General features: G+C 42.8%; 2 protein-coding genes across 29 annotated transcripts in view; one reads left to right on the top strand and one right to left on the bottom strand.

Moving 5' to 3' along the window:
• The window catches only part of neb (nebulin), a 72,588-nt gene extending 69,639 nt beyond the window's left edge, over nt 1-2,949 (top strand). For all 28 annotated transcript variants that reach the window (XM_036138976.1, XM_036138997.1, XM_036138993.1 and 25 more), the window contains 3 exons: nt 948-1,088; nt 1,193-1,296; nt 2,127-2,949. In XM_036138976.1, coding sequence (XP_035994869.1) covers nt 948-1,088; nt 1,193-1,296; nt 2,127-2,300 — 419 coding nt within the window. In that variant the 3' untranslated portion in view covers nt 2,301-2,949. The remainder of the gene's footprint in view (nt 1-947; nt 1,089-1,192; nt 1,297-2,126) is intronic.
• Nucleotides 2,950-3,186: 237 nt separating this feature from the next.
• LOC105930350 (TBC1 domain family member 8) overlaps nt 3,187-27,357 on the bottom strand; it is a 33,210-nt gene continuing 9,039 nt past the window's right edge. The window contains exons 2-20 of the mRNA XM_012868536.3: nt 24,278-24,388; nt 24,021-24,139; nt 23,718-23,946; nt 21,949-22,189; nt 21,059-21,266; nt 18,494-18,691; nt 12,408-12,557; nt 12,127-12,277; nt 9,963-10,177; nt 8,273-8,390; nt 6,849-7,134; nt 6,518-6,662; nt 6,251-6,349; nt 5,799-5,867; nt 5,433-5,703; nt 5,270-5,335; nt 5,089-5,175; nt 4,068-4,183; nt 3,187-3,978 (exon numbers count right to left, since the gene is read on the bottom strand). Of these exons, the coding sequence (XP_012723990.2) occupies nt 3,607-3,978; nt 4,068-4,183; nt 5,089-5,175; nt 5,270-5,335; nt 5,433-5,703; nt 5,799-5,867; nt 6,251-6,349; nt 6,518-6,662; nt 6,849-7,134; nt 8,273-8,390; nt 9,963-10,177; nt 12,127-12,277; nt 12,408-12,557; nt 18,494-18,691; nt 21,059-21,266; nt 21,949-22,189; nt 23,718-23,946; nt 24,021-24,139; nt 24,278-24,388 (3,251 nt within the window). The 3' untranslated portion in view covers nt 3,187-3,606. The remainder of the gene's footprint in view (nt 3,979-4,067; nt 4,184-5,088; nt 5,176-5,269; nt 5,336-5,432; nt 5,704-5,798; nt 5,868-6,250; nt 6,350-6,517; nt 6,663-6,848; nt 7,135-8,272; nt 8,391-9,962; nt 10,178-12,126; nt 12,278-12,407; nt 12,558-18,493; nt 18,692-21,058; nt 21,267-21,948; nt 22,190-23,717; nt 23,947-24,020; nt 24,140-24,277; nt 24,389-27,357) is intronic.

The following is a 27,357-nucleotide window of genomic DNA, read 5'->3' as shown; positions in this document are numbered from 1 at the left end:
CTCCGCTCTGACTTGATTGCTGGTGGTCGCTAAGAGTCAGAGTGATGGGTTTATTCCCAGAACAGGGCGTCTAGCAGACAAGAAAAGTTCGGAAAAGTATGAGATTTAATCTGAGGATTTTCCATGTATGGAAAAGGAAAATGAGAACTAAAAAATATTTGAATTCCCCGTATTATTATTCCTTATTCAACTGTCGTTGGTTGAATAAGGTGCCCTTCTTTCCTTGTCCCTTTTCTTCTTCGCTGATGTCCCATTTTCTTTCCTTTCTTTGTTCTTTCCTCATGATGTTCCACAATATTCCTTCGTTCCATGCACATTCTTTCGCCCTTTTTCTTTCCTTCCTTCCCTCTGTCCTTCCATTCTTGTCTTACCTCCCTTTTTTCTGTTCTTCCATCCTTTCTTTCCTCCCCTTATGTCCATTTTTTTTACCCCATGTGTTTAATCCCCTTTGCTTTGCTTTTCTTTTACTTCCTTTTCTATCCTTCCTTTACTTCTATCCATTCTTTCCTTCTGTCTTTCCTTTCCTCATTAATTTTCTTGTCTTTCCTTTTTGTCCCTTTTGTACCTTTTAGTATTCCTTTCCTTACCTTCATTGTGTCTTTTCTTCAACCCCCTTTGCCATTCCTTACTTCCTCATCTTTAACCCCCCCCCATTCTACTTCCTTGCCTTGTGTCCTTTCTTCTCTCCTCCTTCGTGTCCTGCGTTTGATCATACCTCCTCTCCTTCTCTTTCTTTCTTTCGTTTTGCAGACTTTGTTTGTATTTAGAAATGAATGTCAAAGACTGAGAAGCAGCAGTTGTGGGTCCTTACTCCAAACCTTGATGCTGTCATTGCCTCAACTTAACAAATAGCCTCTCGTGATGCTGGTGAACTATTTAAAATGCACCTTTGATCTCTCCCACACTGACCGCATGCCGTTTGTGCTTCCTTCCCACCGTTCCGACAGTGCAAGCCCAACGTCGCAGCAAGGAGCACTCCCGCTCCACCAGCGCCTTGAGCGGCATGGCTGACGAGAAGTCCGAGGTGTCCCAGGACGTGGACCACCACCTGTCTCTCTACAGTAACGGCTTCATGGCCAGCTCCATGGGTAACAGAACTCATTTTAGCAGCGCTTGGTGTACTCCTAATGCGTCAGAGCTTTTACTGGCAGTATGGCTGTCCCTCACCTGGTCGTTTGTCTAACGTCTGCAGGCTACCAGCAGACCAAGACCGTGGAGCTGCAACAGAGGTCGTCATCTGTGGCCACCCAACAGACCACGGTCTCCTCCATCCCCTCACACCCATCTACCACTGGGGTTAGTAATACACATTCATGGTATACTCACAGTCTGCTGGAAACATGGGACCGGGATCACTGCTCTGATGTTCTGCTCTGAGATATTGAGATGAAACATTTGGATGCGGTTCTCCTTTATCATTTTTTCCCCACTTTGTGCATCTGTGCCCCTGGCGGTAAAACGGAGCCCCAGTGACGCTACTACCACCTTGCTCGAAGGCATGCATTGGTGTTCTCTGGTTTGAAAGCCTCGGACTGACTCCTGCAAACATCTGCTGCGTGGCTGTAGCCAAACAGCTCGATCGTTGTGTCATCAGAGCATAAAGGCGCTGCTCCGAAGGCATTTGGCATGTCTGTGTGGGCGGCATAAACAACTTCTTTCCTCGCAGGGTGATGACATGGTCACATGGTTGAAACATATGCAAGCCAGTTATGCAGATCAGACTTCTTCTGCGACAGCCTAAGCACACCCCTATAATTCCTAGTAAGCATGGTCAACCAAAAATCATAATTATTAAATATTATTGAAGCTGTGTGATTTTATTTTTCTGTTCCTTGTGTGGATTAAAACAATCTAAAATAAATTCATCCTGTGCACTTAGGTCTTGCTTTAAAAACCAGTGACGTTGAAGTAAAGTATAATCAGTCCACCCTGAAAAAAAAAAAAAAAGGTTGAATGCATAAATCAAAGCCCAAAGCTAAAAAGAAAAAAAAAAAGACCTTCATGCCTCTGGGTAAATGTTTGAGTATGAATCACGCGCAGGATTTCTGTTTTGACCTTTCACCTCTCCTGAAAATGTCCCAGCTTCAGCCTCCTCTCAAACAGCGTCTCTCTGTCTCCCCCTCCAGAAAACCGTGCGCGCCATGTACGACTACACGGCGGCGGACAGCGACGAGGTGTCGTTCAAAGACGGCGACGTCATCGTCAACGTGCAGTCCATCGACGAGGGCTGGATGTACGGCACCGTGCAGCGCAGCGGCAAGACCGGCATGCTGCCCGCCAACTACGTGGAAGCAATCTAAAGACGGAGCCCGCCCATCGTCCCTCCAGAGTGGGCGAGACCCATCCACAGGACACGCCGACCGGTCCCTCCTGCCGTCACCACCGTGGCTTAGTGCAATCTGTAGCTTTTTACCTTCTTCTTGCTCCTCAGCAGTATTCTATCCGCGTCGTACTTCTCATCGAGTCTGCCGTTGTTCGCCCGCTGCCGCCGTGCTTCCTGTGGATGTGACGCAAGCTTCATGACGTGACACCAACACTGGCTTTAACAGAACACGCCTTCTATAAAATGACTGTTTTTAGATCGTTCCAAGACGCCGTCGTGGGAGAGCACAACCCACTGACAGACAGCCTGACCCACTGTTTTTTTGTACATTTCACCGGTTTGATAGCGTAATTTAACGTACCCTTTCCGTCCGAGCTATTTTCCTTCTAAAAAGTCCGGACTAGATCCAGTAATGACTATTTAAGGTCTGAACGAATAACTGAATAGGAGTCAAACCACTCCTACAGAACCGAATGAAATAAGCATCCGTCTTCCTTCTCTTAAAACGAAGGCTGGCTAATAAGCATTATATGTGTGTTTTGTCTCATCCGATGGTTGGAGTCCTGGCTAAGGCTCCTCCTCTACCTTTAATCAGTAGTTAATAAAGCACACAAGCTCCTGCAGCACTCCTGCGCCTCCTTCTTTTCACTGTTGTCCATCACTTTTGTTCATTTCCACCCAGACTTTTGGTGACCGGACCCTGCCCGGCTAACTCCTTTTTAAATATGATGACTTATAATGCCGATGTCTGTTATTTAGGGGGGTTTTAAAACATTACAATACATGCATCTTTTATTGCAGGACCGTAATTTCACGCTGAAGAATTGAGAAATATTTACTGAAACTGAAATGAAGAGTGGCGGATTTTAAAAACGTCTTTAATTGAAAAGTGGAAACATTTCCTATGACAGAAACGGAAGCGGTAAAAATGATTAGAAAAAGAACCTTTTTCAGCTTTAGTAAAATCTGTGTGTAAGGTCTGTTGGTACGATGTGGCGATAAGGCAGTCTTCTGGAAACAGCAGGTTGGTGAAATCAAGGAGGTAAATTAAATAACGCTGTAATTAGTCAGAATGTGTAAACGTTACAGAGGAAGTGGTCAGAGGAGATCTCTGAGACATCGTGGTGGTGTTAGAAGGCAGCATTGAGTAAAAGTCTTTCTGCGCTTTAACTAACTGTGGCATTAAGGTTCTTAGCCTCTCCTGCTGGCTCAAATGTTGCCGCCGTGAACATTTCTCTTCGTTTTCCTTCTCGCGTGCGGCTCCAGCGTTGGCTCCCTGTGGGTCACCTGGTCCCTCCCTGCAGCGTGAGCAAACTCGCCCGCTGCTGGTACTGATTCTGTTTGGCCTGCGCGATTCTAGCCGTCAGGTCCGCCGGCTTTTCGAAGAAGCTCACCAGCGCCTGCTCGGTGAGCAGCGAGGCCAGGATCTGGGCGTAGCTGACCGTCCACTCGTCGTCCGCGGCCAGAGCCCCGTCGGACGGCGGGCCGGGTCCCGCTGCCTTCTCCTCGCACGCCTTGGCGTGCTCGCGGTGGCCCGCCTCGCCGATCTGCAGCACGAGGCTGGTTACGGTGGCGATGGCCTGGAACAGGTCGTTCTCCTCCGGGTCGCCGTGGAACATGCTGTACAGCGTCTTGCAGAACTGGATGAACTCTCGCTGGGAACGGAAGGAAGACGTTATTTTTGTTTTTGTACTCAGACCCGTACAAACATGGAGCAGAAGCGGGTGGCTCTGGTTTTCAGCACCTGATTCATCAGCGGCAGAGGTTTGTCCGCATCTTTCTCCTTCTCCTTGGCCAAATCCTGCAGCATCTGCTTCAGCTGCTCCTGGTAGTCTGTCACTTCCTCTCCACTGTCTGGACCTACGTTTACAGGGGTTTAAATGAATGCAGCAATTAATCATCCAATGCAAGTCCCATAGTGGTACCACGACCTACAGTGTATTTTACAGGCGCTTTACAGCATGGTTTTCTGAGGTTTTTATGAAAAAATATCTGAAAAATGATGGAGAGTGAACCAGTCAATAAGCCCATGGGAACTCTGGAGGAGCTGCAGAGAGCTCAGGTGGGAGAATCTATTGATAGGACAATTTCTATGTTTGCATTCAGAGGGCGGCAGTGCTTCGCTATGATGTAAGTTTTAGCAAAAAGTAGCTTTTTGGCTGACATATATCATTCTTTCCATCTCTATTATGAGCTGCAGTGTGTCGGTTTGTCACAATAAATCACAAAATGTGAAAAAGTTCAAAAGGTTAACCTGCTTTTTTTAAAAGCACTGGATATGCAGGCAAAATATTTCTTTTAAAATAAGATTTTATTAGCATTGCCGCTGAAATAACTGTCTTTTAGTTCAAAAATGTGTAAAATCTTGCAGCATCCTTCAGAAAGCCTCTACTCTGGGGACTACATGCTCATCAGAGGAAACTTCACAATTAATCCAGAGAGCTTTAATTACAAAAGCTCGGAGCTTTCTAAAAAGACGCCCTAAGGTAAATTGAGATTAAACGGAGAAATTAGGTTGGATTTTCCCTTTCCTAGTGTGGAGCATTGCGGCCACCTAATCATGGACATTAGCTTGCTTTGTGACAGTAAAAGGGAAAATAGATACACAACTACTGAAAGAGTTTCTCCTTCTCTCTTCTTTGGCTTCTATTCTTTCTTTTATTCAAAAGATTTGACGGGGGAACTAACAATCTTAGAAGGTGTGGAAAAAGACTTGTCAGATTTAAGCAGATTATGCGGCAAAGCAAATGCGTGTTTGGACCAACCAGGAGTCTCCTTGTTGACGTAGAGGGGCCGGTTGGTGGACAGCAGGGGGCTTCTGAGGGACGGTTCATCCTCGCTCTCCGTCAGAGCTACAGATACACACAGAGAGAGAGGAGCAACACTTTCAGTCCTGCCAGCATCAAAACACTCTAGGTTATTCCATCCTGCTCACAGATAATTCACCTGGAGGGATGTGGAGGCGGTACAGCAGCCTTATTTTCTCATTCAGCTCCCCGCAGTACAGCGTGTCTGCGACGAAAAGAAAAACGAAACATCAGAGAGGCAGTTTTATCTTTCCATCAGCGTAAGATGAGGCGTAGAAGCATGAAGGGCTCTCCCCACCCACCCAGCCAGCTGGCGAACTCCTTGAAGGTGACCAGGTTGTCACGGTCCTGGGCCAGCAGGATGAAGGTGCGGTTGGCCAGCGTGTCCGCGTGCTGGCTCGACCCGGACGGCCACGGCGCCAGCAGCCCGTAGAGGCTTTTGAACTGGGGTCGGTCCAGTCGGTACTGGCGCTCCACGAAGGAGTGGCCGGGGTCGCTGTGCTGCCAGGACGCGGCCTCCGCTGCCGCCGCCGAGCTGCTGCCGCCCCAGTACAGCGTGACGAAGTGCTCCGTCTGGAGACGCAGATTCAGTTTTATGTTAAATATCACGCCGTCAGAAGAAGGATGGAGATTATTAGACATCAGAGGAGGAATGAGGGGGAAACCACCTTAAAGAGGTCATAAAGGTCCGACAGATCCTCAGGACGGATGGAGACGTCCGTGGACAAAAGTCGCAGCTGCACGCCAACACACAGAGAGCAGGAATGGTTGATCATTGTCAAAGCGGTTCAGGCCAAAGCTAAAGTGACACACCCCCCCCCCCCCCCCCCCCCCCCCCCCCCCCACTACAGGAACTGAGTAACAGACACTTAGAGTGGAAAATGAAACCTAAAATGTCCGGGTGACATGTTGGTGTGCTTGTGCAGTCATAAGAGCACGCTCATAAATGGTGCGTCTTTTTGAAAAGATTTGAACAATATGCTATTTGTTACACTTTTTAAGTTTTAAGAGAGCTAAGGAATGTCATTAGAGCCGCGAGTCATTAGCCGTCAAGTACTGGGGTGGGACGGGGTGGTCCTGCATGGGACCCTGGGGCAGCAAACAAGACAGATCTGCTCACAGTGTTTTCCTTAATGGTGTCTTCATGGGACTGCAGCACGCGGATTCTGTGCAGACAGCGGAGGCGCTCGATCTGCCGCACCGTCAGGTCTCCAAATTTCTGTCAAGAGAAAAAAAGGACTTCTCAGAATCACGGTGTTTAGTCGGACTTAAAAAAAAAAAGAGCAAAAATGAAGAGACAGTTTCTCGTATCCCGTTATATAAAGTAGTGAGATGCCGTATTGCTATAAGATCTCAGTCATTTCTATTATAGTTTACTTGCACTCACCCCTAAGGCCTCATTGATGAGCTCGATGATGTTTATGTGTCTCACAGTGGCAACGTCGGCCTCGCCGCTGCTGTTTTCCGCTGCGGTGGGCGGGGGGGTCGAGGGGATACGATCTGACTCTTCATTTCCGACCTGATCTAAGAAACTGCAGAGGAGAAAATGATGCAGGGTTCACACTCGGGCTGCCATAGATGAACCATAATTCAGGGTTCGATCTCACACAATAGGACCGGCTTTACGTATTAAGGCCCGACTCTTAAATGACACAGAACCAGATCGCAGCTGGTTAAAAATTGACTTCAAATCACACGGGGGAGGAGAGAAAACCCACCTTGTGAGGATCAGCAGTGCCTGTCCGTCGTCTGTGCACGCGGACAGCTGTGCGGCATTGGCATCCAGCACGGCCAGGCCCAGCTGGAAGATGGCTTTGATCCCCTGGAAGAAGAAGCAGTCCACCACGCAGACGGCGCTTTGGAAGGGCAGCACGCTGAGGAAGAGCGTGAGGAACCACGAGAGGGAGACGGAGGAGAGCGTGGACAGATCCGGGACCTGCTCCGCCAGCTCCGGTAGACGCTCCTTGATCAGCTCCTCAAACACCGACTGGTCCACCTGCGCTCCTGCACGGGGAACGCCGAGTCAAGAAGGCGGTCAGACAACAGCTAGTCTACATCTAAAAATAGCAACAAACAACACCAGTACAGAGAAATGACTTTTAGCTCTTCATGGAATGACTTTAATTTTTGGGGCAAATTGAAACAATCCCACATGCAGGAGAAAAACAGCTTCTGATTATAGGTGTAGAGGGAGAATTTCAAGCAGGGATGTTCTGTAGTCTGCAGCATCGTAATGCTTTCTAGATGACACACGCGGTTAGAAAATAGGGAACTAAATTGACAAAGGGACAAATTAACCTTGGGTCGTGCCGCAGTTGCAAAATGATTTCCAAATGGGACTAAAAGAACAGTGATGGAACAACAATAAACAAGCCTCTAGCCTGATCTTTTTAAATACTCTCACTGCAATAGGATCAACCCACAAAGACCTATTTAAATGTGGCTGCTAAAAAAGGGCTTAAACTAATAAAGTACTTAATTGTCTTTATTTAAAAGAAACGTTCTGAAAAATAGATTTGTAAATAACAAAAACAAGGACATTTTAAGTGAAAAATTAAAAGTAATTTTGTTTTATAATGGTTAAGAAAAAACTTTGTTTTCTTTTATGGTTCTGGCCACTAGATGGCAGCATCAGTGTGAAACCAGGGGTGTGTGGCAGACCTTTGCTCACTCTTCATCACCATATTCTGGGTTTTACAACTATTAGGTTCAGAGTTTAGAACCAATGGTACAGACTTCATAAAATTACAAAGAAAGGTTGTAACTTAGATTAACTTTGTTGCTTTTTTTCTCCAGGATTTTTTACCTGCCAGGATAAAAACGGCTTATTATTCGGCATCTGATCTACGCCTCACATACAGTCAGAAAACAATCACTGCTGGTTTAAAGATGAAAGAAGCCTGCAAACATGTGGACATTAAAAGGAAGCGGAAATTTGCTTTAAAAACACCTGGCAGGTCAAAAATAAAACAGCCTCTGGAACACAGGAAATAAGCCCTTCGCTTAAAGGCTTGTTTAAAAAAAATAAGCCTATCTGGGTGTTTTTGGTGTCTGAGAAGCAACAGCTCGGAAAACAAAAAACACAACACGATAAACAGCTTAAAGCGTTCAAAGCGACGTGTAACATGTCTGACTCCTTTACCGATGACCCTGCGGTTGAAGTAGTCGGGCAGCATCCTCTCACAAACGGCCACCAGCAGCCAGAAAGCTTCTTCTTCTTTGGCGTACAGCAGCAGGACAGACGCCAGGATGTTCATGGACTAAACGGGAAGAGGAGAGGAACAAGGAAAGGAGTAGAAATTTAACAAAAGTCAGAAACTGGAGTACGAGATTGGATTCAATGTGAAACACGGACAAAAAGGTAGCCCGCAATGGTGGAGCGGAAGGAAAAAGATAGTTTTCAAAGTGTTTGACAACACAAATCTGAAAATTCAGTTCAGCCCATTTTGCCTTGATGCTTCTATATAAAAGCCTTCATAACAATAAACAGAGTTCGCCTGGGTGTAATGGAAACTGCAACATGTTTGGCAAGAGAGCAAACCCACCAAGACCTGCCGCCCACTTAAACCGACAGGCTGGAAATGGAGAGCAAATATAGCAGCTAACAGGACAACTGTCAGCTGTGCCATCAACAAATCTGCCTTTGCATTGAAGAACGGCAAGAAGAAAAACATAAAAAGTGTCATCTCTAGTTTGCCAAAAGTCATGTAGAGGACACAGAACAGGTTAAAGAAGGTGCTCTGCTCAGACGAACCAAAACTGAACTTTATGGACTGTAAGGAAAATGCTATCTGTGGAAGTAAACTAGGACCGCACCTCAGCAACAGTGAAACGTGGTGGGGGGAGCGCCACGCTGTGGGCATGATGTTGAGCTGCGGAAAACCTGTTAGAGGCTCAAAAAGTCCTGAGAATAGGACGAAGTTCATCTTTCAGCAGGACAACAACCCTTTCGTTTGCAAAGAAGAATGAGCCAGATATCTTAGATATCTTAGCGTCATAATGTGGAAACCTTTTATAGGAGGAGATAATGTATGTGTGGCTCAACAAAGTGTTGACTCAGAGCTGGGGCTGGGCGATATGGCTTAAAATGTACATTTTATTATACCAAATCTGATTAATCAACTTTTTTCCTCCTTTTTGTTGCACAAAAGGAAATTAAAGAAATGATTTTAAAAACTTGCTTTTCGATCAAGCATTTGGTCTGGAAGTTGACCCGAATTCTAAGTGCAACTAAATCCAAGCATGTCAAACATGCTTGGATTTAGTATTTAGAATAACTTCAAACTAACTTAACAAAATAAATAAATGAGTAAATTAAAGTGTTGGTGAAACAAGTTTTCTCTTTACAATATTTTGACAACATATTTTACCAAGCATATATACAGCATTGCATGTTATTCTCTTTATGGAAGCCCAATGCGTGCATTGGCAGAAAAAAATCCAGATTTTCCAAAAATGAAATCTTTAAAAAGTGTAAATTCTAATTAATGGATTAAATCGATTTATCACCCAGCCCTACTCAGAGCAGACCAATTGTTGGGATAAAGAGTGCTCAGAGATATTCTCCACACCGTCCTCTCCGACCTGACTCAAGAACTTCACAGACCCATAGCTTTTACACCGAGGTTAAACTACAGGCGGACTAGCTCTACTTGTCCTTTTCCTTCCGCCTCACAGTTAGAAACCACTTTGGTGGTCTATCGCATAAAATCCCAAGTCAACACATGAGTTCTTTGCCGTGTTAAAATATGAAAAGGTTCAAGGCGTTAGAAAGCTTTAGCGTGGCTCTGTATGTTTAAATGTTCCACCTACATGGCAGTAAACTCTTTTACCTGACAGTATCCGATCTTTGGGTTGCGGTGGGCGTAGGCAGTGAGGACTCGCCTGAGCGCGGCGATGCCGGTGGGGTTCTGGAAAGCCGGGTGGTCCGGCAGCGAGCGGTGCAGGTCGCGCTCGATCTCGTCCGTCGCCAGGTTGCTGTGGCCCATTGACTTCTGCACCAGGCTGGCATAGTAGCCTTGGTGGGACTCCAGCTCAGAGCAGGCGTCTGCACGGAAACACACGCAGAAAGGAAGAAGTGAGGGAAGGATGCCGCTCATTTGCTAACGCGTACGTTTAAAGTTTTCTGAAATGATCTAAACCGAGCTGAAAAAGCGGACAAAGGCAAACACTGCGATTTCCGGATCCTGAAGCGTTTCTTCGGGGCCGATTTATGCGTCGTCGTACGGTTATGCTACAACACATTTGGCCCCACATCAGGAAAATTACAGTCAATTTTTTAATGCCCGATCCCCAGCGAGCAGTGGATACTGACGTCATGAAAATAATTCAAAGGTTTTTCTTACAAGAAAACCGGAAACACAACTTCATCTTCTTAAAGACTCTGGAAATGTGGAAACGTGGAGATAATGAAAGAAGCTCAACATGAAACTGTTCTTTTTGACTCCAGCGGCCGGACAGGTACTTCCACTCAGTTTCAGTTTGGTTTATGGGCCGACGACCGGTTCTCCTTCACCCCTGACTGAGACCGTTTCGATACAAGGAAGTGAGACTGCACACAGGAACCGACCACAGACCAAAATTAACCTGCAGACATGATCGGCTTTCAAGCTGATGGGCAGAAGAGGATGTGAAGGCAGAAACACGTCTCCATCTGCACTTCTCTGTGTGCGCGCGGACCCACCCATCATAAAGGCTTTATTCTGTTAAATAAAACTTTATTGGAGTGCTAAACCTGCTCTCTCAACGGTTTTTAATGCCTAAGGCCTCTGAACCATCAAGGGCCTCTCTTAGATGCTTGAACTTTACCGCAGAGCATATTTTTGCATTTGTTTATTAAATGGGAATATTAATACATTTAATTTGACGGTTTCAGCATAGATTAATGAAAAGATTTTAAATCGTTTAAGATTAAATTTATAGAAATTAATCTTCCAATTCAAAGGAATTGGCAAGTTTTCTTTGTAAAAATGCAACCAACAATGTTCTTTCATTGACTATTGTGTTACCATAGTTACACAAAAACTTCAAAACTATGAGTTGAATCTTTTGTTTGTGTTTTAGCTTGCTTTGCTCACAAATACAAACAACACATTATGTGTTATGACTTTTAAGCTCCACCACTCTTCTTTTTTTTTTTTAGTTTTTTTATCCATTTGTTAAAAAAAACAGACATGAGTTCCACCACTGGAAACCGTCTTCAGTAAAGTCCCCATAAATGAACTTTAGCCACTCTTCTGTGTTTCTCTTCGGTGGTAAGTGGAACCTTCATGCATTGTTTTCACCCTCGGACATATCAGCTCTCCTTTTAGCAACTGCTGGGAAGTTAGTTTGAGGTTGAATACAGGATATTTGTACTCCATAGCTTCTTAGGGGACTGCCTTGTATTTGAGCCGATACAGGGAGGCTGATCCGGCTGCTGCTCCTCCACCTTCCTCCTCTGGAGTGGAGCAGTCAGACATGCTAGCCTCACGGCCGATGCATCAGCTGAGGAGAGGAGGGGAAGGCTGTTGCCTTGATGGTGTGCTCTGATTAGAGAATATGAATTACGTAGAAAGACAACCTACGAAGAAAGATAAACCGTTTTCTGATTTAACCATTTTTGAGCTGAGCGCCCCTGAGCAGGTCCTTTAGTATTCACTTTTGACGTTTACACGGCCTCATCGGTGCACAGCAGATTATATTATACCCCCAAAACCTCAGAAAATTGTAATTTGTTGTCATGGCCCATATAAACATTTACTATACCCAAAACTAATTAAATGTGATCAGAAGCTTTGGCCTTTTCCAAATGTTTCAACATCAAATGATGCTATTATATTAAAACCAAAAGACTTTTTACACATCTGTAGTAGAGGTGCAAGCACCTTTGGGCGGTGCTAAATGTGTGAAAAAGGGATCAACATCAGATCTTCTGTCCAATTCGCTGCATCTCATTGTTATTGACGGGCTTGTGCCCAAAGTCTTTAATCCAGTTGGTTTCCAGCTAGCTCTTACCAGAAAACGTCATCCACAGCTCCCCTCGCAGTGACTCTGGGATCCCCATAGCAACCAGCTTTTGGATCTTCTCCGTGCGAAACATGTGAACGCCGCGGCCAAACTCCGTGAAATGGTCCTCCCACAGTCGCTCCTTCACCGGCTCCATGCTCTGACGTACGATAAATAAACCGATACTCTCAACAAGCTGAAGGGCCAAGGGTTTTTTTTAAAAGACACTTGATTTAAGGGGAAATAAATCTCAGAGACACTTAGAAGGAGCGTTTGTCTTCCTCCCCCACCTTGTTGCCATTGTCTCCGGTCTGGCTGTGGTGGAAGGCGGTCATGAGAGCCTCGCTGTTGACGGTGTTGCGGAGGACCTGCTCCTCCACCTCCTCTTCGTCGGACAGGCCAGTGTCATAGTAGAAGGTGTAGTAGGGTGTTGGGGAGGTCTGATGAAGGCATGAAAAACATATTAGATCCTTGGTTTGGGATAAATTCGCCATCACATAGTCCAAGCTTAAATTTCAGAAACCAGTTGACACCGACGGGTTCGTATTTTCTGTCGAATAATAAATGTCACTTTTAAAATGCGTCGTTTGTCTCGGAGGTAAATAAAATCCACTCAAGCTGAAGAAATCCAGCAGTGAATAAGAAGCTGATCTGAGACGAAACAAAGAAAATCTGTGGGTTTACATTTTCGTGGACTAAACCGGAATCATTAAGTTTCTCCGTGTGTCCAGCTTTATTTTTGCACTAGAAATGAAGTTGCCTGAAAACCAGGCTGGACGTGTTCATGTGAAAGTGACCAAAACTTGCTATCGACAAAAGGGAAGCCCGTGTTCGAACTATTTCAAATGACATCCATAAAACATGATTTCCTCATATTTCTCATATCTACACTGACCTTATCTACAAAACTTTATGAGACAGTGTTCGGTTGCTTTTAATGGTTAAGGCTGGGGTGGGAGCGGGAGAGTGCTGTACTGTAAACCATCGCACCAGCTGTTGTTTACACACAACACCCTGATGGAGTGTTGCTGCTGACCGTGCTCATCCCCCAACGATCACCATCTCCCCGTCCCCTGATTGTCTATCTCCATCAGGATAATGCATCATGACAGACGGCTCAAATTATCTCATACTAGTTTCTTCATCGCCACAAGTCCACTGATCTCCAGTTCACGGCACAGCCACCAACACAGAACCATATTGAGGAGGTGGAACAGGAGAGTTGCATCGACCAATAATTAGCATTCCTGAGGGCAATTAGGGGTCCAAGTTAGTACTAGCAAGGTTCCCCAAGTAAAGTGGCCACAGTGTATGAAAGAATTGTATATATATATATATATATATATATATATATATATATATATATATATATATATATATATATATATATATATATATATATATATATATATATATTAGGGCTGGGCAAGTTAACGCGTTAATTCCGCGTTAATTCATTAGACTATTAACGGCGATATTTATTTTATCGCGCATTAACGCATGTTGCTCACATGCCTTCAGTCAGTGTCAGTCAGCAGGCGCGCTGACTGCAGCGCGCTGTCACGGCAGCACTCTCCCGCTCCCCCTCCCCTCTCGTACATGGCTCAGCAGCGCCAGCCAATCAGCACGCAGGCTCAGCCTGGCCCGCGCACTCAGCTCTCACACAAGCTTAACAAACAAACAGCTGAGAGAGACCGCAGCAGCGGAAAAACATGAACAGAGGAAGTAGCACCGTTTGGCTTTATTTTAATCACGTAAATGAAATCAAGCTGTATGTTTTGTAAAAAGCCGGTTCATTTCAGTGGAAACACAACAAATTTATCTAAGCACGTGAAAAAACATGAAAACGTCGAGCCCCAGAAACGGAGAGAGGAGACGAAACTTCTCTCATTGCCCCGACAGACCCACAGACGTCTCTGACTGAGGCGTTTCAGTCCTCCAGGGAACATCCAGGTAGATCAGTGGATGGATGGATGGATGGATGGATGTTACTGGAGCCCACACATAACATGTAATTAAGACCTTGAAAGAACCCAGTACATATATTAAAAAGTGTTATTTAAGATAAGATAACATTAGCTAATCCTTTTTTTATCCGACGACGGGGAAATTTATAGGATTAAAGCAACAGGCAGGTGCACACAAAACAGACAAAATTACATAAGGATTGAAATATATAAGAGGTGGATTAGCGAAAAAACACTGAACATAACATTATTATTATTATTATTATTATTATTATTATTATTATTAAATTGTAATAATAAAATAAAAACCACAAAACCCAAAAGGTCAACAGTTTCATGATACATCAAGCTTAGGGACTGGCTAATATACAGCAGGTCAAAAAAGACCATATTTTGGCTGCAGTGCTTGCTGTTCTCTTATGAAGAAAAGATCAAGTAGTGCACTAAATTCAATAGATGGGTTGAAAATATCCAGTATAAAATAAGTGCTACAAATGCTACAACACTTTTGTTCATATGGCAGCAGAACATTAAAATAAAAGTGCTCTTTACACTACTTTTGAATTCATTCTTGGAGTTTGTAAATACAATGCGATTAATCGCGATTAATCAGGGCGATTAATCGCGATTAAATATTTTAATCGTTGCCCAGCCCTAATATATATATATATTAGGGCTGGGCAAGTTAACGCGTTAATTTCGCGTTAACTCATTAGACTATTAACGGAGATATTTTCTTTAACGCGCATTAACGCATGTTGCACACATGCTTTTATTTTGTGAAGGTCTGTTGCTGCGGTGTAGGGGTTTGAATCAGAACAGTAGGTGGCGATAATGCGCCAATAACCTCGCTGTCAGCCAAACCTCGGATGCAAAGAAGAAGAAAGGTGCTGGCCGGAAAAAAACAAAGCCGACATGCGGAAGGCGGTGTTTCCCGTTAGGCGAGGCGGTGAGTTGACGGCCGGAACAAGTTTTGTGCGGAGCGGAGCGGGAGGGTCTGCTTAGACGCCGTCGGTGAAGTCGCTTCTCGTTTCAAAGTATCCATGTGTTTTTGCCTGTTTTTCCCTGCCATTCACTATATGCACAGCAACAAAAAACCGCGTATCAACGTCAAATAAACGCAAGCAACGCAAGCATATCGAGTTAGCAAGCATTTCAGTTTAAAGTTCTTCCAGCATGGAATATGACAGAAACAAGTTAGTAACCACTGCCAAGTTAAACTTTGGTATTGAACATAAAATGGTAATGCTGCTCCCTGCTGTTACCTCAGAAATTGCCTGTTTTTGGTAGATTTTTTCCCCATAAATAATTCCCTGTCAGTGGCAATAAGCTTTAATTTATTATTATTGCTATTTTTTGTTTTACATGTTTAAGTTGAGCTTTAAACTAAATATGTGTTACTGATAAGTGCTACAAATGTTACAACACTTTTGTTCATATGGCAGCAGAACATTAAAATAAAAGTGCTCTTTACACTACTTTTGAATTCATTCTTGGAGTTTGTAAATACAATGTGATTAATCGCGATTAATCGCGATTAATCAGGGCGATTAATCGCGATTAAATATTTTAATCGTTGCCCAGCCCTAATATATATATATATATATATATATATATATATATATATATATATATATATATATATATATATATATATATATATATATATACTGTCCTCTCCCCCTTCCTCTTCACCCTCTTCACCTCAGACTTCAATTGCACCTCCCTGCTACCTTCGGATGTTTTCTGAAGACTCAGCAATAGTTGGCTGCATTGAAAAGGGTGATGAGAGTGAATTTAGGACTGTGGTGGGCAACTTTGTCGCTTGGAGTGAGCGGAGCCATCTGCATCTCAACGTGACAAAGACTAAGGAGCTAATAGTGGATCTGAGGAGGACAAAAACACATGTGACCCCTGTTTCCATCCAGGGGGTCCCTGTTGACACTGTAGAGGAGTATAAGTACCTGGGAGTGTACTTTAACAATAAAAAAAACTGGACTGGACCAGAAACACCGAGGCGGTCTACAAAAAGGGCCAAAGCCGACTCTTCTTCCTGAGGAGGCTGAGGTCCTTTAACACCTGTGGGACGCTGTTGAGGATGTTTTATGAGTCTGTTGTTAACAGCATGATCTTCTTTGCTGGGGCAGCGGGCTGTGGGCTGCCGACAACGACAGACTGAGCAAAGTGATCAGGAGGGCCGAGGAGCAGAGGAGCTCCTTCAGCAGAAAGCTCCTCTTTCCCAGATGCACCACAGAGCGCCACAGGAAATCATTCCAGCCTGTGGTCATCAATCTCTACAACGCCTCCCTCAGTGATTCAGACACACACCCCTCTGTAATTCTGACTCAAAGCCAATGACATTTATTAATTCTTTTGCACATTGTCATTATCACTTATTTTAGATCTGTAACTATATATATATATATATATATATATATATATATATATATATATATAGTTACATATGTATATATTGATATTTTTTGTGTGGAATGTTGTATATATATAAATATGTTGTTTGTATATTTGGAGCATGTAACGCAAATAATTTCCCTCTGGGATTATTAAAGTATTTCTGATTTTGCTCTCCAGTTGCCCTGTTGTGTTGTCGCAGTGGACTAATAAAGACTGCTAGAGGGGCTGGCTGCCAACACTTGATAACTGGATAACACTAAAGAAGGTGTCGCCATTTTCAAATGGTTTGCGTGGTAAAATTTTAGGCAAGCTATAAAGGACTTCTAAGCACTCTTAAGAATGGCATGACCAGCCAACCATTAGTCACTAATAACGCTAACGTTAATGTTTGGATTGGAGCATCCTATTCACATTAACCTAAAGGGTTTCACCGTTCTGGGCTGATCAGCCCTCTAACACCCAGACTGATCAAAGCTGGACTGGATCGTTCTAAATCAAACAGAGATTATTTAGTATAAAATTTAGGATTTATTCTTGTTTTGAAAGTTTAGGATTTATTCTTGTTTTGAAGTCAACAGGTAATTGTCGTTTTGCATCTAGCAATCTGCTTAAAAATACAATATGTGAAAAGGTTTGACCTGTACTGAATTATTCTACACTGACTAAATAACTTTAAAAAAACCTGATTTGTAAAATCTTTTAGAAAACCAAAAAAGACATGCTTATTTTTGCCTGCCATCCTCCACCCTCTGGAGGAAGCACATTTCAGCTGCCTATATGCAGGATCTCATTCTATTGGTCATGATTCATACCTCCCAACCATAGGTGAGGGTCAGAGCATAGACAGACTGGTAAATCAAGGTCTTTGGCTTTTGGCTCAGCTCTTTCTTTAACACAACAGACCGGAGCAGCACCGACATCGCTGCAGATGGAGCCCCATCCGTCCATCTCTCATGAACAAGACTCCAAGACACTTGAACTCCTCTGCGTGAGGCAGAGACTGACCTAATCAGCTGTACGTATTTCTACACTCCTACCGATGACTCATTCCACACTTTCACATCCTATGAAACACCTTTCTGAACTTTCATGTCTACTTCTGCATGCACTTTCGTGAGATCTTTAATGTGGTCACTGTCGCAAAGTGAGTATTCGCAAATTTACCGAGAAAGGATCACAGATACGGAGAGTTCTCTGAAAAACTTGAGAGCATATATTTTTAAGTTAAAAGCAGGAGTTTGTTTTTTTCACCCTGGGGTGTTACATTGCTCTTTTAAACAAATCTGCTCCTTGCACTCAAACCTCTTCTGTTTGTGAGTAAAAGCTGTTTTCTCAGCTCTGTTCTCTCCGCTTGAGTCTCTCTCTGGGGTGAAGTCCTAGACCACATCAGGAATGCTCCCAAAGAAGGGATTGATGTTCAAGTCACAGTGTCATCCATCCTATATTGTGCTACCGTTTTCAGGTAGATTGACAACGCAACAAGAAGGAGTGAGGAAAATCTTGAAGCGGAGAAAAAAAAAAGGGATTTCAGACAAGGTTTTACGTCCTCTGAGGAAGTTAAAGCAGAGTTAAACAGTAGCAGAAGATTTTTGTGCAAGAGGCAATCAATCTGAGCACAGGGACAAACTTTTGGGAGGGGATGAGTATGTTTGAAAACAAGCCAGATCTTTTTGTCTGAGTGTCCAAATGGGACACTTTACACTGTTAAGTTGAAAACTAAGAATGCCATTTTATATGCACTAGCGTGTTTGCTGCTGACGTCAGAGAGGCTTTGTTGGTCTGTGGTGAAGAACCTCTTCCTCTGAGCATGTTTTAAGTACCCCTGCTGTGCCCAAATTAAACTCTGATCTCTAGGTGCTGCAGATTCATTGCACTCAGAGCTAGAAGATGAGATGCAGATGCTTAGCTTGCAACGTTAGCAGAAAAGTTACAACAACAAATAATTGAGGACGTTTAAATCCCGGGGTTGTGAAACGTCTCTCTGGCGTTCTCACCACACTCCTCCTGCTGTCCCTCCTGCTGCGGAACACCGAGTGTTTCCACTGCAGAGCTCGGAGCCTGGAGTTCATGCTCTCCACCAGCTCGTCTCTTTCCTGCAGGTCGATCAGCTGGAAGGCCTTTTTGGTCCGCATGCTCACAATTACCGGGTTGGGAAGGGGGCTGGTGCTCTCTGCTTTTTCTATGGACAAAACCTAAAGGGGAAAAAAACAAAAAAAACAATGAAGGCATAAAATGGGATCAGTTTCTCCACAAAGAATGTAACATTGGTGTAGAGCTCTGATTGCCCCATGTTCTAAAGCAGAAGGAGGGGAACCATCCAGTACAAAGTGCAACAGTAAAAGCTTGGTCTCAGACCTCATATGGTTAAGATAAAACTCTTGTTTTTAATCCCTAAAGCTTTTCTTATTGTTTGAAAAAGGTTAATGCTGCATAACAAAGTATGTTCTATATTGATTCAAGTGATTCCAGAAATAAACATAGATCCTCTGATAAGTGTTTCAGAACATCTCAGTGCTTTTGACATTATTTTCTCAATACCAATTAACACTTGTTATGAAACATAATGGATTCTACATGCAACCTAAATTTTGACCAAAAAGAAATAATGCATATGAAATTGGGAAAAAATGAGTGTGACATATGGAAATAAATTAAAAATAAATAAAACCAGGACCCATCCGGTTCTGTTAATATTTTAAAATAGGGAAATATTTTCCATCTCTATGTGCAGGAGTAACAGAGGAAAGTAGAAATGTGTTGAGGTACAGAGAATATCAGGAAGCCGGTTGGGGACTTTTTTTAAAGGCAATGCATTAATAGAGGACAAGACAGCATGCATGATGGCATATACGTGTTTGAAGAAGAGAAAACAGCCGGCTGAATAATATATATATATATATTATTCCATATTAGAGATCTCTTTTTTCATTGCAAGGGAGGCAAAAGCTTATTTATTTAAGCCTTCTGACCGTAACCTCTCCAAACTAGAAACTGTAAGATTGTGATGAAATGTTTAACTTGACTATAAGATTGGTTCAGACAGAATCCACTGACACTATAACTGTAACGTGTGAGCTGGAAAATCTTATCAACCACAGGAAAGATCTGCCCGTTACCCTTTAACCAGCAAAGTAAACACAAAGTGTTCTCACGTAAACACATTTTTCTTTAGATAAAAATCTCTCTGCCCACAGAGGTACAGCTGTTTGGAAAAATAAAAATCTCTCACGGGTTTAATCCAGATCAGCTTGAAGACAGGAAAATCGGACAAAGTTATTTATTTATTTAGTTCAGTCAGTGTGTCCACACTGAGCGGACGCAGTGGCGTGTTTACATGTAAAAGCCTAAACCTAAAAATGAAAAGAGAAATTCAGCTGATGGCCGGAATCGACCCATCTTCCAACTTTTGGCCGATAAACGCCACTGTACCCAACAGGTGCAGCTAACATCAACGCTCTATGTTCACTTGCTCTCTAAGCGGCATAGCAGGCCCAGAAGATAAAACTTGTTTACACGCAAGTCTTTAATAAAAACTGTGCGTTTCTGTCTGGTGAATATTTGGTTCAAAGATCCTACATATTGCAGTAGAGATTTTGCTCAAGTTAGAGTGGTGTGACTTCAAAATATTACTCAATTAGAAATAACAAAGTACAGTGCAGTAAAACATTCCTAGAAGGACATTTTAATATGAAAGATTAATTAGTGTTTATGTAAAGAAGGCAGATTAAATATTTTCAATGCTATTTTTTATAGTTCTTAAAGAGATGCTGGAATGAGCCACTACTGACATTGGTCTGTCAAAGCTTTACAAAACCACAGAAAATAATAATAAAAAAAAAACAGCTGTATTTTTTAACAAATTACATTTTTACCTAAAAGGCATTCCCTTGTAATCTTTCCAAACCCAGCATTTGTAAAAAAAATAAAAAATAAATAAAATAAAATAAGATAAAAAAAAAAAAACTGACCCAATTAGCAATCCTCTGAAGAAGTGCAAAAATTGCTAAAAACTTATTTATAATAAACCTGATGTGGTCAGGTTTGTCCGTTGCAAACTTTATGCTCCTCTAACTTTATAACTATAACCACATTAATGCACGGCCATGTGAAAAAAATGAATAATATTCAGGTGTTTCAGAAGACATTTGATGTCTATTTGGCTTTTTTCTGTTCTCTCTCTCTGGAATAGCAATTAATTCAACTACGGGTAAACACAAACTAATTATCTTGTCTTGATATGAGACACCAGTATGTTTTTTTAGACATTTTAATTGTGAATAAATGGGGTGGAAGGAACGGGTGTCCTAGTTAAGTTTGTTAACCACAAACTGTGCTTCAGTCATTACATTTTACAGGAAGTTCTTTTGGTTTTGTCAACATTTATTTGACTTGGACTTCCCTGTATTGCTAAAATTGCTCATTTATATCCGTCATTCCAAACATGATGGTAAAACACACAAGCTATAATAGTTCCACTATTATCCATACGTGGGACCTTAGCTACTACTTTACAGTTCCTTCTGTGGTGACGCTGAGGAGGAAGAAGAGGGGCTCTGTACCTCAGAGAGGGGGATGAGCAGAGTGCAGCTGCCTTCCTCTCTGCTGGAGAAGCACAGATAGCCGTCGGTGGTGTAGAGCGTCCCGGCTGTATGGGAGCGGCTGTGCGGCGTCCACACCGAGCACGAGGCCACCTCGTACAGCTTCTCTGAGCGGGGGAGCCGAAACAAAGCCAAGACGTACTCCCGGATTGCCTGCTCCTCCAAGATCCTGAGGGAGCAGACGGGCACAGGGAGGAAGTTTAAAAATTAGATTTAACACAATTTCATGTTTTGCGATTTTAGCCACAATCCTAAAAAAATTGATATAGAGAAATAAACTGTTAAGGGAGCCAGTAAACACTATCAATGTACATGAAGATTAAATCTTAGGTAGATCTGTAACTATAAAAGATCCAATTAATTTAAGGTCCTAGAAAACATTTCACACAATCATTTAGAATATATTCTGGCCTGAAACGCTCAAAATATCGCATTAAATATTCACAATATTTTATTCTGCAACCCTCCTGAGCAGAAGATGAAATTAGGAATAACCTGCTTGTGACGTAATACAAATTCAAAAAGCACCTCTGCTTCCTCGTGTTTCTGTGTCGCTGTTTTGTTTACAATAGTCAAGCTAGTTAAGGTGATTTTATTCTGAAATTCACCGGAACTTTCCTGCCTAGCACCAGACATTTCCTGTTTAGCTCGTGAAATTCAGGAGCTTGATCCGGTAACCGCTGCGGCGTCCGGTCTAACTTCCTTCTTGCAGTATTTTTTTTTTGGACCCGCAACTGCATGCAAGCGAGTCGACGCATTGATTTTTAATTATCTGGGTTCCTTGCGGCGCCGCGGCCGTAACTGCGCCGCATTCAACGTGAGCCCGGGGTTGAGGGCGTTACAGGACCGACCTCTTGGTGATGCGTGCCGTCTGCTGCAGCACCCGGTCCAGCTCCAGGCCCTCGCTGTCCAGCAGCCGCCTGAGGGTGATGTCAGCCAGCTGACCCATCACCCCGAAGGCCTCCTCCAGGTTCAGGAACATGGAGAACTCCCTCTGCCTCTTGCGGGTGGTGACCCGGATAGCCTCGGTCATCAGAGAGGTGGAGACCCGCTCCAGCCGCGTTACGTCCGCCCAGGGAATCACCAACTTCACTGGAGGAAGACAGAAGCATGAGGTACAGGAGAACCGTGTCCAGGATTATAGCTCCATCTAAGAGCATCAAAAGACAGATCAGTGCCTTGCAAAGGCAACAGATTTGTTATGTTAAATTCATAAGTTTCATGCATCTTATTGGGGTTTTGTGGTTTAAACCGGCATGAAGACAAAGGAAAATTTCGCATTGTTTAAAAATGTTTTATAGATGAAACTCTGAAAAGTGTGATCTGTATATACTCTGTCCTCTTCACTCTGTTGCCCCTAAATAAAATCCAGTGCATCACTTCAGAGGTCATCTAACTAGTAAATACAGTCTGTGTGAGTTCTTTCTTTTCTTTTGGAGAACATTAGTGAACAATCAGCATCATCAAGACCAAGAAACACTGCCGCCAGGGCAGGAAGAAAGTTGTAGAGCACTCCTCAAACCATCATGCAAAACTTGGATGGCACAAACCTACCACCTCATGGCCATCCACCTGAGAACCAGTGGAGGACAAGCAGAGCCTTAACCAGTGAACCAGCCAATAGGTCTAAGTTATCTCTGAGGGACCTGCAGAGAGCCATAGCTCAGGGGTGACATTCTGATGCCAGAACAACTATTTCTGGAGCACTTTCCAATTCTGGCCCTCATGGAAGAGCAGCAAAAAGAAAAACACACTTCAAAGAAAGCAATAAGTGCTTGCAGTTTACTACAGGTCACCAGGAGACAGCAAAAAACAAGAATGAACAAGGTGCTCTAGTCAGACGGGAGCAAAATTAATCTTTTTTTTCCTACTACTTAACATTTCTGTCTCATAAAACGAATAAAACTCCTGAGCAACACCCTCCTACATAGAGGTGGCGGCATCATTATGTGGGGAGGCTCTTCTTCACTGGGGAGAAGGTTCGAAGTTGATAAGAAGACAGGTGGAATTAAATGTAGGGTGATCCTGGAAGAAAACCTGGTATAGGCTGCTGAAGACCTGAGGTTCAGCTTTCATTGAGATAACACCACTAACCATAAGGCCAGAGCAGTAAAGAAACGTCTTAGATTAAAGCATGTAAGTGTGTTAGAATGACCAGTCCCAGCTCCAATTAAGAATCTGCACTTGAAAATTGCTGTTCATGGATGATCTCCGTAAATCTGACTGAACTTGAACTACTTTAAAAAGAAGAATGGGACGTAGTCCTTCAAAGGTGGGAGAGACACATCCCAAAAGACGTGTAGCTGTAACTACAGTGAAAGGCGGTCCAACAAAATAGACTACAAACACATGCCACACTTTTCAGCGTTTTTGTTGTGAAAATAGATACATAAAATCCTTCTTCCACGTTGAATGTGCTGGTCTGTCACAAAGATTCCCAAATGAAATACAATGATGTGTGTAATGTCTACATTACAAAGTGTGAAAATGTTGTGGAAGGAACCACATTTTGGTGGATTCTAAAGAAGGCTGGTAAAGTTAGAGAGTGATTTATGATAGATTAGACTTTGCTCTGCCTGAACCCTTGGGGCTTAATACTCCCACCCTTTGCTGGGCATACCTTCCTTTCCCAGCAGAAACGAGTAGAAGGCCATGTGGTTGACGCTGAGGTAGAGGAAGCCCTGCCGAGGCACCCGGCCCTTCCAGCAGCAGCAGGAGTAGTGGGTCACCAGTTTCTCTGATGCGGGGAGGCTAAAGTGCAGCTCAAACTTCAGAAGGACCTCCCTGAACTTTTCTGGCTCCTCCTCCTGAGCGGCCTGGCGTCCCTGAACCTCCTCTGCAATGAGGCCCTGCACAGGACACCCGGTCTGGTCACTACTTTAACCAACAGACTTCGGTTATAATCTTTGTTAGGCACACAAACCTTGACTTTTCCTTTGACGAAGCGGACGGCATCCTCCTTGTTCTCAAACACGGACAGAGAGTGAAGTAGGTTGTGGACCAGCCAGCCCCAGTGCTCGTTCACTTCTTCTATGGTGGCTCCTGTAGGACAAAAAGTCGGAAAAACACAATTAAACACCGAGACGGCCTTTTAAGCTACATAGCACGTATCGAATCTGCTCAAATGGCAATCAAAGCTAACAGACAAGAGCAGGTGGGGAAAGCAGTGGTTCTGCTCACCGCTGGCGATGACCCAGCTGATTTGAGAGCCAGGAATCTGCAACAGGATGCGGAATGGTGTGACCCTGGCATTGGAGTCCAGCACCGTGTCCAGCGCCCCAACCAGGAGACCTGATGAAATCGCAAGGAGGAGGATTAGCTCGAAGAATTGGCATTAAAATACTGGAAACCAAAAGGTAAGCCTCGTGAACCTGTAAGATTTATATTGTTTACGGCAGACGTGATTACAATCACAGGGCAGTCAAACTTTTTTAAAGTAGCAGGCCGCACACTATCAAGTAGGAGGGTGCACTTATGCCGGTGCCCGAGCCCCGGAGGGGAGAATTTTGAAAAATAGACTCTCCCTGATATATTTTAGAAGCTTTCAAGACAGGTGATTATTTAAACAATAGAGTCAGAGTGCATGTTTCAAATTCAATAAAAAAGGCAAAAAATGTGAATGATCAATTCTTCAAAAACATTTCTTTTTATCATTATTCTTAAAACATTATTTTTTCACATGATGTTATCATCATGTTTTAACAAGGTAATCTCCATTTGCATAAAAGTTGTTTAATTTGAATTACTAGCACCACATAAAACAGATCAGATTAGGTGAGGTCTATTCATCTTATTATTATTATTCACAGTTCTGTTCTAAAAACAATCGTAACATTTCTTCACGAACAAAGTCGAATTTTTATGATAAAAATACAGGGTTGGAATTTGAAATTGAATTCACATGTTGAATTTATTTCAGTCATATTGCTCTTTCGAAATCTCTTATCTCAGTTTAATTTCACTTGCACTCATCACACACGATATATCATCGACGAGGATTCTAGAGACGAACACAAAATGCATCCCTTGAAGAACTTTGATAATTTGCTGCTGTAATATTATATTTTATTATATGTAATATTATAGATTTTTCAGAATAAAAAGCTAACAGATGTGCATAATCAAAAAATATCAGAAATACAATTATAGAGCATTCAGTATTATAAGAAAGCCCACACTGTTTCTGGATAAATACATTATTGTATGAGTTAAGTTCTATTCCGTTTTATGCCTCTTTCCTTGTAAGTTTGAAATGTCCCATGCTCCTGAATGCACCATAGCTTTCTGACGCTCGTGAATGCATCACACTGGTCTATGAACGCGGTGCTGTGCACGTTTGATTTTCCGCTTAAAAAGCTTTGCAGTTTCAAAACTCACGTCGGCTCTCACAGTTTTATTGCACTTTTCGGCATAACACCGGTCTGTGTTTTGATCGGAAAAGTAGCATCTCGGTTGGAACAAGGAACCCAATCACTTGTTAATGTTGCTCTTAGTGGAGACAGATGCTAAGCTGATTTTTGGGATGTATAATCGGGGAAAAGTAGGCGGCCGCAAGAGCTGCTATAGACGGCGATTTGCCGCCGTTGACCGGCTACTTTTGACTGCCCTGCAATCATCATGGGAGCGCAACAGACATCCTAAAGGAAAATTTATAAAACACAATAACCTGATCCATCATACAGAAGACTGACCCAATGTAACGTCACAATAAATGACCAATGAATGAAATGACTAACGTGAGTACAGGTTGGGGCTGGGCGATATGGACAAAAAATTATATCTTGATATTATTTAGGCTGAATGCCGATATACGATATTTATCTTAACACGTTTTTCCTTTTCACAAAGTAATTACAAAAAGGTATATCAAAGCTTCATCCCAAATGTCCCACAGGCATATTGCTTTTTAAAAACAACTCCAGATAAATATGAGAAACGGCTGAAAAATAACCTACTGGAATACATAAAAGTCTAATTAGAACGCAGCATTGAGCATCACGGTATAAACAATATCGTCTCATCTTAAATCTTTTCAAATAAAATATTGCCCAGCCCTAGCAGCACAGATGAGCCCAAAATTATTCAGACCAGTGACAGATTTAGGTTTTAAGTTAACGATAAATTTAGTGAACACGTTTAATCTGACTGGAGGTGATATTAGTTTTGCAGTAGTCCAGCCAGAGCTCTGACCTTCAGCTGATATACAGTAGAAAATCTGAGGAAGGAGCTAAAAATAAAGGTCTTAGCAATAAGCCCTTCCAAACTTGGTGAAGAAAAAACAGGGTTTTTTTCTTTTCTTAATTTGATATTAATTTTATATTGGGCATAATGTGGGCAGTACATGGCGTGGAAAGAAATCAGCACCACGCCTGATCCTTACTAAGGTAAAACCACATTGGACAAGCTAATAGCAGCGCGTTTGTTAAGCAGCTATTAGGCTACCTGAGCAGATAGCCCCACTAATTAACCAGGTCATATCAGCTCATTACACTGTCAGCTATGTATCAGCCATGGATTTGCTTTGGCCTGAGTCTAAAAACCACAATATTTAAAACTAAAATACATGACATTATCATTACCGTAAACTGGTCCAATTTAATTTCAGGACTGTGTTTATTTTTTGGATTTCAGTTCAAATTTGTTTTACTTTACCCTATGGAGGTCAGGAAAAAAAGGTCAGAAAAAACACTAGTAAGTAAAAGTTTGTCTGTAAATACATTTGTTAGATAAAATTAGAACTCCTATTGGTTACCATGAGGTTATAAAAATGATGGTCTCAGAATAATATAAGAGGTGATATTTGATGTAACACAAAAAAGCACCACACAGAGAATCAAAACTGCTATTTCTGACCTAAAGTTAGCTCCAAGCTCAATTAAAAACAGGAAGGCTTCAGCGTGTGATCAGTCAGGAAACATCTTCTGAGGTGGACAGTTTTATTTGCCCATCAGCACGGGCTTAGTGCTTGCAGACTGTTTGATTGAAACTCACTCCGAGGAGCTCCAATCGCCTCAGCAGATGTTCAGAAGATTACCTTTATCTGTTTTTGGGGGACAATTTTAAACGCTTTCATGGCTCTGAATCTTCGTGGCAATAGAAAACGGAGGAATCATCAATAGCTGAAAGGCCTCTTTGGTGGCTCAAAGTCCCACCATCGTTCACGTATCATCATACTGAGGCACAGATAATCTGAAAATGGTTGGAAACAACGGTTCTCGATTGATTGGTCCACACGGTTTCAGGAGAGCCCGTTGCTCTCA

The sequence above is a fragment of the Fundulus heteroclitus genome, chromosome 7, assembly GCF_011125445.2.
Source record: "Fundulus heteroclitus isolate FHET01 chromosome 7, MU-UCD_Fhet_4.1, whole genome shotgun sequence".
Taxonomy (NCBI): Eukaryota; Metazoa; Chordata; class Actinopteri; order Cyprinodontiformes; family Fundulidae; genus Fundulus; species Fundulus heteroclitus.
Note: the sequence above shows the minus strand (reverse complement) of the source record. Positions and strands in the feature narration are given on the sequence as shown.